General features: G+C 40.1%; 1 protein-coding gene across 2 annotated transcripts in view; it reads left to right on the forward strand.

Annotated features, from left to right (window-relative positions):
* TP53BP2 (tumor protein p53 binding protein 2) overlaps positions 1 to 12,421 on the forward strand; it is a 49,555-nt gene that overhangs the window by 16,660 nt on the left and 20,474 nt on the right. For both annotated transcript variants that reach the window (XM_027641380.1, XM_027641381.1), the window contains exons 2-5: positions 2,756 to 2,903; positions 8,472 to 8,585; positions 10,149 to 10,228; positions 11,166 to 11,267. In XM_027641380.1, coding sequence (XP_027497181.1) covers positions 2,756 to 2,903; positions 8,472 to 8,585; positions 10,149 to 10,228; positions 11,166 to 11,267 — 444 coding nt within the window. The remainder of the gene's footprint in view (positions 1 to 2,755; positions 2,904 to 8,471; positions 8,586 to 10,148; positions 10,229 to 11,165; positions 11,268 to 12,421) is intronic.

Below are 12,421 nucleotides of genomic sequence, written 5' to 3' on the forward strand. Positions count from 1 at the left end.
CCCCACACAGCAGGTTTGAGTGCTCTTGGCTTAATGTATTAGTAATTATCCTGAGCATTGTGGATAGAAATGGCAACTCGTGATCCTTCCTGTGTAGTTGTCTGTATTGCTAAATCCTAAGGATTAACAACTGGATATAGGCAGGCACACTGAAGAGTGAACAGCCGTGCTAGGGTCAAATTAGGTCTGCTTTGTGTATAATACCATGGTTTTTATAATTTTCTCTTAATTCCCATCTGTGAGCTCGTCTTTTAAAACTAACAAATGTTATTGCAGATACACAGCCCACATGATTTAGTGGTGGTCTGAATGCGAGGTTGTACAGCATTAAATGTGAAGGGCTGACGTGCTTTACACACCTATATAACCCTGCTCTAAAGCTATTTGGGAGCCTCTTTTTTTTTTAATTTTATAATCTTCTGCCTCAGTTTTTATGATTAGGAGATATTCTTACCTGGCTGCACCTGGCATCCTTCCCTGCCAGCCTCCTCTAGAAACACTGCATCTAGAAGGTAGCATGTTCAGTGATAAAAGATTAAAGCCAAGTGTCAGAGTTCCTGCTCGAAAAGCTTTGTCTTAATTTAGGTCAGTACCTCATTGTGCTGTAAACAGCAGAATGGTTGTGCCTGTCCTTACTATATAATAAGTGTGTGTGGTAAACTGATCCTACCTGCCACAGCTCTGGCCCACACAAAGCATCCTGGAGAGGGGAGCAGTGCTAAAACAAATTCCCTGCTGCCAGTGGTTGAGCAGCTGTGACCCTGGGTGGCAGGCAGGATGCTCCCCTCCAAGAGCAGGACTGTGGAGGGAGCAGCAGCCTTGGTTCAAGCTAAAAATCCTCAAGCACTGGGTGTCCTGCTCCATCTGCCTGCCTGCTCTCCACAGGGTTAAAGAGTTCACTGGCTTCTGTCGTTGGGGCAGTAACCAGAATTTTGTTGCTGCCTTTGCATTTTCCACATCCTCTCTCCTAATTTCCCTCCTTACAAGCTCCAAGTTTGGTTTTTTTCTTTGTTTGTTTTTGTTTTTGCTCCCCCCAATAATGTGACAAGGAAACAGTTGGGGGGAATTCAGCTATTTTCCTAAGGATTACAGTCAGCTTTGAACTCGTTCTCTGCAGGCTTTTTCCTTTCTGAAGAAAGGTGTTTAGGAATTTATCAGAAACCCTTGTCTGGGGGAGCTGGGCAAAACCAGAGGTCAGAAATTCTGTGTGCTAAGTCTGGTGCAGTGCCAGGGCCCGAAGCACTGTTTGCAAGTGTTTATACTGCCACGAGTGGGCCAAATACTTGCACTCTGTGTAACAAGACATGATGCATGTGGAGTGTTTTCACAGACGTTTTTAAGAGTAAAGGCAGCTTCTCTCATTGGGGTGGAGGGGGGCTCTTGGCACTCAAAAGAGCCCTGGAAAGGGTTTGGAGATGTCAGGAATGTATGTGTGCATGGTTGTATTCCAGAAGAATTCCCCAGAGTGGGTTCTTAAAACCATGAAGCTAAATTTCACTTTGCGGTGGCATAAAGAATACTTGCTCCAGTGTATTTACACAAAATCACAGAAATAATGCTTCTGGTAGTGGTTTTGTGTGGGACTTTTCATTGCTTAAATTTATTTAGATGGATATTTATACCTGTCTTGCCTTGTTTGATTTTGATTCCTTTTTTCCCTCCTCTTTTTTGACTTTTGGACTATTGGTTGTAATGATGTGTACCCCTTTCACTCTCTAAAAAATGAGCACTGGCAAGAATTTGTCTTTTCCTGAGAACACCTTTCCCAGCTGTATGAAAGACTGAATTGTGTAGGTTTGTTTTGCTTGTGATGCTTAGTGGAGCAATTGCTTTCTGGAGATATTTGACTGATTTTTTTTTTTTTTTTTTGTGTGTGTTACTGGAATTCATGTAACTAGCAACCAGTTGATACTGAAGTTGAGAACAGGTCTCAGAAGAGAATTGATGTGAATTTTTAGCTAGCAGCTCAACTTTGATAGCAGTTTAATATTAATAGCGTATAACAAGATGGTGTTCAGTGGCAGTAATCATCAGTATTTTCTATCAAATATGGCAACAAATATTTTAGAGTGGTTGTTTTGTAGTTGTGGCAGGAAAGATGTGAGCAAGAATAACATCTAGCTGTGTGGTATGTTTGAACAGAATAACCAGAAATCAAGGATCCTTCTACAGCTGTGAAGAGGAAGCCAAGTGAAATATCCTTGCTTTCCTGTGAATGGCCTTTGGGGGGGACCTTGTATTAAGACTTAGGGAATAGCAAGCTGACTTGTGTTCCTAAGAAACCTTCTGATGAAAGGTTTCACTGCCTGTGTAGTAAGCTCTGGTCTTTTTTTTTTTTTTTTTTCTGGAATACCAGACCTAATTACCATTGTTTTTCACTAGAAGGAGTACTTCTGAACTCTAGATGACTGTTTCTCCTATTGCTGTGTCAAATGGGTGCAGTATATACACACAGTGAGGTGGAAGGAGCTCCAGCACATCACCTTGAGAGAAGCAAGGACCAGTAGGTCCAGATTTAAAACCAGCTAATCCTCCAGCAATGTAATTTTGTTAAACAGGATTACTTCTTTAATGTCTCTCGCTTCTACCTTAAAAAGAAATTTGTTTTGTTTTGAAATCTGTACGCGTGGTAGTTGATAACAAATTACATAATTTTGTTGGAAAGAATCCATTTACTGAGAGGGTTGTGACTCCAAGCTGCGGTCTGCCTTTGTGTTATAAAGTAACCGTGTGCTGTTGCCTTTGTCTTTTCCAGATGTTTCTGACCGTATACCTCAGTAACAATGAGCAGCACTTCACCGAGGTGCCAGTCACCCCCGAAACAACCTGCAGAGATGTGGTGGAGCTGTGCAAGGAGCCTGGTGAGAGCGAGTGCCACCTGGCTGAAGTGTGGTGTGGCTCAGGTAGGTCAGCTGGTTCTTGGTGAATTACTGGGTGTTCACTGCTTCTGATAAGGTAACACACAGAGACCTGGCAGAAGTGATCCTATCCCAGAGGGTTTCTGCATTACCATTTTGTTAATTTGTCCATCAGATCGGCTGTGTGGTAATATACCTGCAGAAAGGCCCACTCTGCAAAAATGAGTTCAAAGCAAAAGGAGGCGACTCAAGCATGGAGATGTTTTTGTCCATGCAACCCTTCTCTGCCTTAAATGAATCTCTGATGGGTTTGAGAAAGTTGTTTTCTCTTCCTCCTTCTCCCTGCAGTGGGGTCCCAGTGGCCTGTGGGGGGGTTTTGAAGTACGAAGTATTAGTAGTTGTGTGACCAGTTCAGAATCATTTCTTTAACCTCACAGCTATTTTCACTTGCAGTGGCAAAAGCAAACTTCCTTTTTGAGATGGCACCTTCATTGTTACCAATTGTGTTAATTGAGTTTGGATGGGAAGGAGTGTGTTAGCATAATTAGTAGGAGTGACCTGATGTTGAAGTTCCTAAAGAAAGTGGGTGGCAGGGAGGACATAGAAACTACTTTTGACTAACCCCTATCCTTTTAAGCCTGTGGAAAAGCAGGTTGTGTTTAGTCATTTTTGTTTTTCTGCGTTCTTGCTGATTTTTGTCTTGGAAGTTCAAGTCTCCCTAGCTTGCAGTGCTCCACTGGAACTGGAGAACACGTCAACAAAAAAATGAAAAAAGTATGGCTGAAGTCTCATGGCTTAAATGGGAAAGGACTCTGGACTATCTCCTGTCTCCATGGTACTATGTAGATGCTGGTAGCCATCCAGAAGCATAAGATAGATGAATCCTGGACGGGGTTTTAAGTCATGAAAAATCGCTACGCTTGAGCCAACTTTTTTGAGATACTTTGACAAGATTGTAAAAGAATCAGATAATAAGGGCTTATATTCCTGTCTTCCTCTGCTGCTGGCTCAGGCTCACATCTGTTCAAAGAAGTCTCTGGTGAGACAGATGTTTGTTTAATAGTGTGAGATACCTGGGTTGTCTCTTGATATTTAGCTGCTTCTGACAGAGGTGTTTCTGATATTTCTAAGTTGAAAAAATGGAACAGAATTTTTCTTTTCCTTAGGAAATAGAGTATCTTTTTTTCATAAATAATAGTAAAGTAAAATTGTCAATTCAGCATGGAAAGAGTTCTTTTAGGAATGCATTTTTATCAGACATCTTTGTCTAAATCAACACAATACCAAAGTCTACAGTGAAAGAAAAGTAAAATAAAGGTTTAGGTAAAGCTACTGAATTTATAGTAAACCTTAGTGCCCACATCTTGTTAAAGACTACAGGTGGTTGACATGAGGGACAGGGTTTTCCTCTCCTTACTAAAGTTGGAGCCCTGCTAGAGTGGGCAGCTCCTCTCCTTGTGTTTCTTGAACCTGCATTCTTGACTGGCTTTGGAGATGTTGATGTAGAGTATGCTAGAAAGGGCAGTGAGATTGTCCTGAAATGAAAGGATAGCATCTATAGTAAAAGAAAAGTGAAGTCTGCCAGTACTCAGTGTCCAAATGGTCATGTTAAGCTGAAAAGTAAACTTCTAGGTGAGTGGGACCTTATAATAGGTAGAGGTTTATTCATATGATGAAGTAATCGGCTTCTCTGCTAGTCAAGGAGATGTAAGAAAATAATCTGGATACAGAAACATAACGGGAAGCAGAGAATTTTTTTGAGATTAGTCTTTACATAGATGTCATGAGATACATGAGAACAGATATCTAAATGTTACTTGCACAGCTGTTGTCATAAGACAATGTTTCATCCATTTCTACAGTGAAAACATTGGCAATTGTTTTAGAAATCAAGTTGTTCTAGTTACCTCCACTGATTCTATCATATTTGCTAGTTATTTACTTCTGTATACAGAAATATACAGAAGGGCAGTGTATGTAAAACTGAATACAGAGTTATTAAGATTGGAAAAGACCTCCAAGATCATAAAAGTCAACATTTGACTGAATACCACTGTGTCAACTAGTCATTTTTCGAACACTTCCAGGGATGGTGACTCTACAACCTCCCTGGGCAGCCCATTCCAGTGCCTAACTATCCTTTCAGTGAGGAAGTGCTTCCTGATGTCCAACCTGAACCTCCCCTGGTGCATTTTGAGGCTATATCCTCTTGTCCTGTTGCTGGTTGCCTGGAAGAAGAGGCTGACCCCCACCTGGCTACAACCTCCTTTCAGATAGTTGTAGAGGGTGATAAGGTCATCCTTGAACCTTCTCTTCTCCATGCTAAACACCCCCAACTCCCTCAGCTGCTCCTCATAGGACTTATGCTTTGGACCCTTCACCAGCTCCGTTGCCCTTCTCTGGACTTGCTCCAGCACCTCGGTGTCTTTCTTGTATTGGGGGGCCCAGAACTGGACACAGGATTTGAGATGTGACCTCACCAGCGCTGAGTACAGAGGGAAAGTAACTACCCTGGTCCTGCTGGCCACACTGTTGCTGATACAGGCCAGGATGCCATTGGCCTTTTTGGCAACCTGGGCACACTGCTGGCTCATGTTCAGCTGCTATCAGCTACAGCACTCCAAGGTCCTTTTCTGCTGGGCCACTTTCCAGTCACTCTGCCCCGGCCTGTAGCGCTGTGTGTGGTTGTTGTGACCAAAGTGTGGGACTTTTATTGAAGTTTCAAATACACTTTCAAGTTGTACTTGTTAATGAAAAATGCAGTAGTCGCAAATCAGTAACATTAAATACTTTAGTACTGGATACGTGCAGGTTGTTTTGGATAAAATATATCTTAAGCATCTCTGTAACATCAAGGAACAGCCATTTACAAGGTATGTTTCCATGTATGTCTTGAATTTTTTTTTTGGAGGGAAGGGCAGTGAGGAAGAGAAATACTTTTAGCTAATCTCATTTTAGATGTCAGCGAAGTTTGCTGTTTTGTTTTACTAAGATAAGCCACGACTTCTGTTTTGTTTGCATATTACACTGAACAGATGAAACTGCTTTAAAACAAACATGGTGCAGGACAGCTAACCTTTTGGGGTAGAAACAAAAGATTTATGTTGGAAAACAACTTCTCAGACTTCAGATTACTGGGATTCTTCTTACATCGTTCCTCTCCTTTCTGCCTCTCGCTAAGGAATTTTAGCTTCTGTTGTCAGACCTTATTATTAAACGTACTTTGAAAGATTGCTGCAAGTGTACTTGAGGCACTCTGCTCCCTGAAGGGGGCAAGTTTACTACTCTCCCTGTCCTGCCAGTTTTGCTTGAAATTTTGCCCTGATAGTCTTCAAATTTCTTGGCCTTCCTATTTTTGTCGGAATTCTGTTAGGTGACTACCTTGGCCACTGTGGAAAGCAGTCAAAAGGTGTGTGCATGTATAAAAGTTTTTTGTCTTTATGAGACAGATAGGGAATTAAAAAAGAAAACTGATTATTCTTTCTTCTTGAGCTTTCCAAATGTACATTTGTTTGGTATTTGACAATCTCTCTGACCTTCCTTTGAAGTCAGTGAGTGGTATTGACAAAATCCTTGTGTAAAGGGCATCTCCCTTGATTATGGAGTTTCAGTTGAAGTATTGCTGAGCTGCTAGAAATCTGTCTCATAAGCCTGCTATATATTGTCTAAGTCAGAAATCTGACAGTGGTACTTTTGATTTTTTTGTTTTGTTTTGGTTTTGCCTTTTTTTTCTTGAATTAAGGTTTAGCAGATGAGGAGCTTTTTTAGCTGTCTAGACAAGTAACTGCCAAGAGACTGCTTTTTCTGTAACAGTGACCTACTTGCTTATTCTGTAAAGCTAATCTCTTTTGACAGTGACTCCAGAAATTTTCCTTCCTAGATTGCTTGAGCACAGCTGCAGCATTTTCATTTAAAGAAACACTTTTATGTTAAAAAGAGCTTTTCACATGCTGAAAACATGTTAGTAGCTCCTTTTTTTATGAAACTGAAAACATTTATGCTTAATGCCAACAAGTTTTCCTGCTGAAAAGATTATTTCATATTAAGATAGTGACTTTGAAAGACTCCATTGAATGTGAATGAACTACTCTCTGATTTCTTTTTATTTTCCTCCCCTTGCATAAATAATGAAAGGAAACTTGCAACAAAAGCCATGTCAGGAAAAATGAAACTAGTGCAAAAATGATGGTATTTAATTTCACTCTTGGTCTGATTTCTCAGGCCAGGAACAATGTCTTCTGGTTGTCTGACATTCAGCACAAATGGGTCCAACCTGATCATGAGCCCCAATGCTGTTAGAAGATATTATGACAGTATCTTGACTATGTAAAGTTCACTACTACGATACATTGACCACACCATCACCATCACACTTCAAATAGGCAGAAAAAATTATGGCAAAATGTCTAGAATAGCAAAAGAAATTGCTTTTATGTTAAGATTTAGAGACCAATAAGTAATTCTAATTATATCCTGTCTGTGAATGCCCAGCTATGAAGTATGTCAATTTTGAAAGAATGATAATACAAAAAGATAGCAGTACTGCTAAATGGAGTTGGTAGATATAGACTCACACTGGATTTTTGTATTATCAAAAGCAATGAGTACGGCTTAAAAATAGGATATATGACTGAATCCTGAATGTGGGAATAAGAGCAGGAAAGGATATTCAGTGGAACTTGTACATGTAACTTTTTCATCTCAGTTGTCTGAAAGACAATAGCAAGTTCTTATTGGACTCACTTTTCACTGTCTGATCATTTTTTCACTTTGAGCTGTGAATCCAAAGTAGTTCAGCTTTTCAAGGTTTATCAGAAATAGGGCTTTCAAAATGCATCTGGTCTGAACTTCATGAAATTTGCTGTCCAAGAGAATGAACCAGATCTATGTCTGACAGGAGCTGTAGGAGAACAGTTGAAGTGACAGGAGCTGTGCTGGCATGCTGAGGATCAGGCCTGTTGGGAACTGCCTGGGAGCCTTTTCGGGGTACTGAGTGCTGCTGCCTGAGCTTGAGCGCAAGGACTGCCATCCAGCGTTGGATTGCGATCCGTAGGAAGTTAAAGGAAGAATTCCCTCTTCTCTTACAGTTTATCTTTGCATCTCTCCTAATTTTTGTTGGAATTAGGAAGTAAATGAGTCCCTGTAGGAATCAAACCAGCAGTGCCCTTGAGGAGGGTGTGGGAATGACTGAGGAATAAGTTTGTCTGAGGTACCGAAGAAGTGAAGCAAAAGGTGCACCAGCACATTCCCTGTGGTTGTGAGTGGGCAAGATGATTTGCAAATACAAAAGAAAGGCACTAGAGCTGAAAGGTCTAAATTCCCTGTTTGTTTTCCCTCAGGCTTTGACAGTTCCTCAGCTTTTCCCTTCAGGGGTGGACTTTTAAAGGGCTGCTATTCAGAGTTGTTGGTTTAGTTCCAGAAGCAAGGAGTGATACTGTGGCTTCTTAAGGGAAAAGTAGAAATGCCGTGGGTGAGGGCAAGCATTACGTGCACCCGCTGCACCTGTGTAATAACAGGTGTTCAAGTGAAAGATGATGGGTGGATATTTTTGTTTTGGTATGTGCCCAAGCTATGATGGGATGTAGTAGTCAGCTGGTTTTTTTACCTTTTCAGAGCGTCCCATAGCCGATAACGAACGGATGCTGGATATCCTGCAGCGCTTTGGGATGCAGAGAAGTGAGGTTCGCTTCTTTCTTCGGCATGAACGCTCTCCCTGCCGGGAAGCAGGTATGTGTTGGTCTCAGCTGGTTCATTTGTTCAGCTCTCATTTCATTCCTCGAGGTTAAGGAAACAGCTTGCATATGTTACTTATTAATGTTCGTAGTCAGTACAGTGTTGCAGTCCCTCTTGTATGACCATTATTTTCCTATGAACCAAAAAGGCTTGCAACAGAAAACTGGCTAATTTTGTAAAGACTTCATCCTCCCTTGCCATATCTGAGAATATTAAATCCAGATCGAAATTCCTGCAGGTTTTCTAGAGCTGGTTATCCCTGCATCGTCTGAGGGCATCTTGTGTTAAATATATTTTCTGCAACAAAACATCTAGAGATGTGTGATGGTCTCTTCTTTTAAATCTAGTAACCAAACTGTTAGCTAGTGATGTAATCTATAATTTGGGGTCAGGATGTTTCACCTGGGTAATACTTTACTAGGGTGATAAACTTAGCATACTTGGTAAAAGATAGAGTTCTTCAAAGTTTCTCCTACAGTCTACACATTTGTATTACTTTCAGGAATAGTGTTAAATGAATGGCCTGGTCATATTCTCTGAGAATGTAATATCTGTGTGTTATAAATTTAAATATAAAACCTATAAAGGAAGTTACTTTCTGCTTTTCAAGGGTTTTCTGTGCATCCTACGTTTATCTTTTCATTAGAATCTTTAAGACTTTTACTTTTAAAACAGTCTGCTGGATTCTTCTTCTTCCTCTTTTCCTATTTTCATCCTTAGTAATCTTCCTCAGTGTTGGAAATACTGCATTTGTGTTAAGTGGCTTTATATCCAGCATATTTTAAGTGACTAAACATATCTTGATGTTTGAAATGTGTACTGATGATAGAATGAGTGCATGAAAAGCTAAAGCTGTGCCATTTCTACCTCCTAAGGATCTTACAGAGCAGTTTAGTTGTCAAGATGTATTTTTTCAAGTTCAGGATGCTTGTAATATTAGGATTATTGTCATTTTATTGGCCATAGCATTGCTAAGCAATATATTTGAGCTCTGCAGTTAGTCTCACAGAAAGATGGTCTTTAAATAGGTATCAAATGGGCAAGAAGGTAGCAGTCATGGCTTCATCCTGTAGTACATGTATGTCTTACAGGGAAATGAGTTTGGTATTTGGTATCTGAACACTGTATGTAATTTGATAGAAACATTAAAGTAGGAGTCTAGTTAAGTAGTATCTTTACTGACACGATGACTGCTAAAAAGAGAAAAAAAATTGTGCTTTTAAACTGTGTATCTATAATACACACTTACTAGGGGCTGACTGCCTGTTCACCACAGGATAAATACTGAAATAGCCTGCTTGTTGGCTAAGCTGTTTTTCTTTGTCTGTCTGGTTTTCCTGAACAGAATTATACTTTAAAATGTTGTCATCAAACAGCGACCTTTTCAAAAAATGTTTTGTGTCATGAGTTAAGTTTATCTTAGGGGTAAACACATGAGAAGAACAGGTGTTCAGATTCTAAACCATAATGACTGTACTCCTTTTGTAGTGAATGCTATGTCTAAAAGGATAAGAAAAATCTTAAAATACCTTACCATCTTTGACTATTTCTATCTAGGGACTGGACAAAGGTCTCAAGATCCAGCCTTCAAAAGAAATGGTGTGAAAGTACCTGGTGATCGAAGAATAGAGAATGGAGTAAGTCCTTGACGCACTGGCCAGTATAGTGACACTGGAGGCTTCCCTTCTTTGGAGATAATGGTGCAAATCCTACCATGGAAACTAAGAGACTATTTTGGAAAGGTTGCTAATGACTGCTCTAAAATTGACACAAAGCCTCTAGCAGTTTTCATCTTGGCTTTCTGTTTTTAAGATGTCACTGAGATCTGTAAGCTACCATATCTCTGCTTGTACAGGTGATACCAGAGCAGCAAATTCAGCATACTTCCCCTCCTCTACTCCCATCAAAAAGTTTCTCTCACCCTACTTGAGTTTAATTTTTCTGTCTCTGTGTTTTGTGTCAGAGATTCCTAGTTCCAGATTTCAAGATGAGACCATTTAGTGTTTCAACATTGAATTCCTTGTCTGACATTTATTCTCGCTCCAAAAGATATAATTATGGATATGAGATTGAATCTTGATTTCAAAAACATGTGAACGGATAACTAATAATAGTTCTGTCTTAGAGTGGTGTTTCCCCCTTGCCCAACTATATTTAAACTTTCCATTTTCTTTGACTTACGTTGAATTGCAGTGATCCACCTACAACCACAGCTCTATCCTGCCATGTGCTGAGCATTCTGGGCTCAGTCAATCAAAGCTGATTCATGCTGAGCTTAATTATAAAGGGCTCTGAAATGCCTCCTTAAAGTGCTGCTGGGATTTTGCTGGAAATATTAATGTTCCAAGAGATGTCATCCTTTGTGAGTTGCTGAATTGGGCTACGCATGCATAAGAACTTAAAAGTATTTATTCTTTTACTATTAAAAGATGACATTTCTAATTATTTTATTGGATATTCGTGGTTTTTATTTTTAAAGACTTTTATCTTACTTTTCTGTGGTAGCTCTATTGAGTTACATACTAACCAAATTAAAAATTCTAGACCTGAAATGCTTTGGGTTTTCTTTGACAGGTGAGTGCTCCAAGGATGGACATGACACTGGCTGAACTTCAGGAAATGGCATCCCGCCAGCAGCAACAAATTGAGGCTCAACAGCAAATGCTGGCTAACAAGGTGAGTTTGGAATTAGATTGTTTACAGCCAGGAACAAAGGTGTAGTAAGAGTCCCGTGAAGTAGAGAGAGGGTTGGGAATTTGTATTTTTTCATCTCTTATAACCAGAGCCCTTTCTTTGGCTACCTGTTTTTAAATTTGAAAGTCAGTCTATGCAAATACCTAGTAGTAAAACATTGAAATAATGCCAGTGATAGAAATGACCATATAGCTTCCTAAAAGGATAGAGCACATAACATTAATGTGTTGTCATTCATCTTGGTGGCTCTGTCAGCTTTATTTGTGCTCCATGTGGTGACCAGCAATTCACCAGTTTGATCACTGAACAAGGCTTTTGTCTCAGGATATAATGCAATGCTGTCCTGCAATGATATCTCACCTTCTCCTGATGCAGTTCAATGTGCCTGGTTTCCTGGGGCGGCTGTCTGGAAAAGATGGCATGTATGTAACTAGGACACTGATTTATAGAATACTTGCAGAACAATAACAGAAAAGCTAATGAAAGTACACAGGGTGCTCCTGAACTGTGTAGAGAGAAAAATACTCTGAGTGCATCTGCAGAATAGTGCAATAGAGTTCTTATTTGACTTTAGTGTTGTTGGTACCTCTTGAAAATATAACAGAAAATGCTACTTTTGGCAGAGAATCATTGAATGTGAGTCTGTCCTGAAGAGGGTTTGTCTGTCTGGGTGTATGAGTTCCTATGCATTTCAGAATGTGCTTTACTGGGGAAGAAGGCTGGTTTGAGGATCTGGTCTCACTCCTCTTCCTCTGTCACACACTCCGTCTCCCTCTTGTTTTGACATCAGCTGTGTGTGTGTCCCAATCTTTAGCATCTTGTTCAGTTCCTTTGGCCTTCAGTAACTTTGATCTTGGGGAAATGCTTCAAACTGTGGCTTTCCAATGGTTCTGCAGCACCTAAGTGATGTTATGGCCCATCAAAATAGCCAATAAAACTTTATTTCTGCTTTATGGCAAGAACAGGTATGACAAAGGTGCAACTGTCATGTAAGAAAGTGGTCAATCGACCAAGTGATTAGAGTTTTCATGTGAAATTCAGCAGCACAGTTAAAACCCATTCTGCCTTGTTTAATTTGCCAAGGCAGAATAGTTGCCCTCTTCTCAGTTTCAGCTAAGATGTATTAAATATAGGAG

Source organism: Corapipo altera, unplaced genomic scaffold, assembly GCF_003945725.1.
Source record: "Corapipo altera isolate COAL_440 unplaced genomic scaffold, ASM394572v1 48b, whole genome shotgun sequence".
Lineage (NCBI taxonomy): Eukaryota > Metazoa > Chordata > Aves > Passeriformes > Pipridae > Corapipo > Corapipo altera.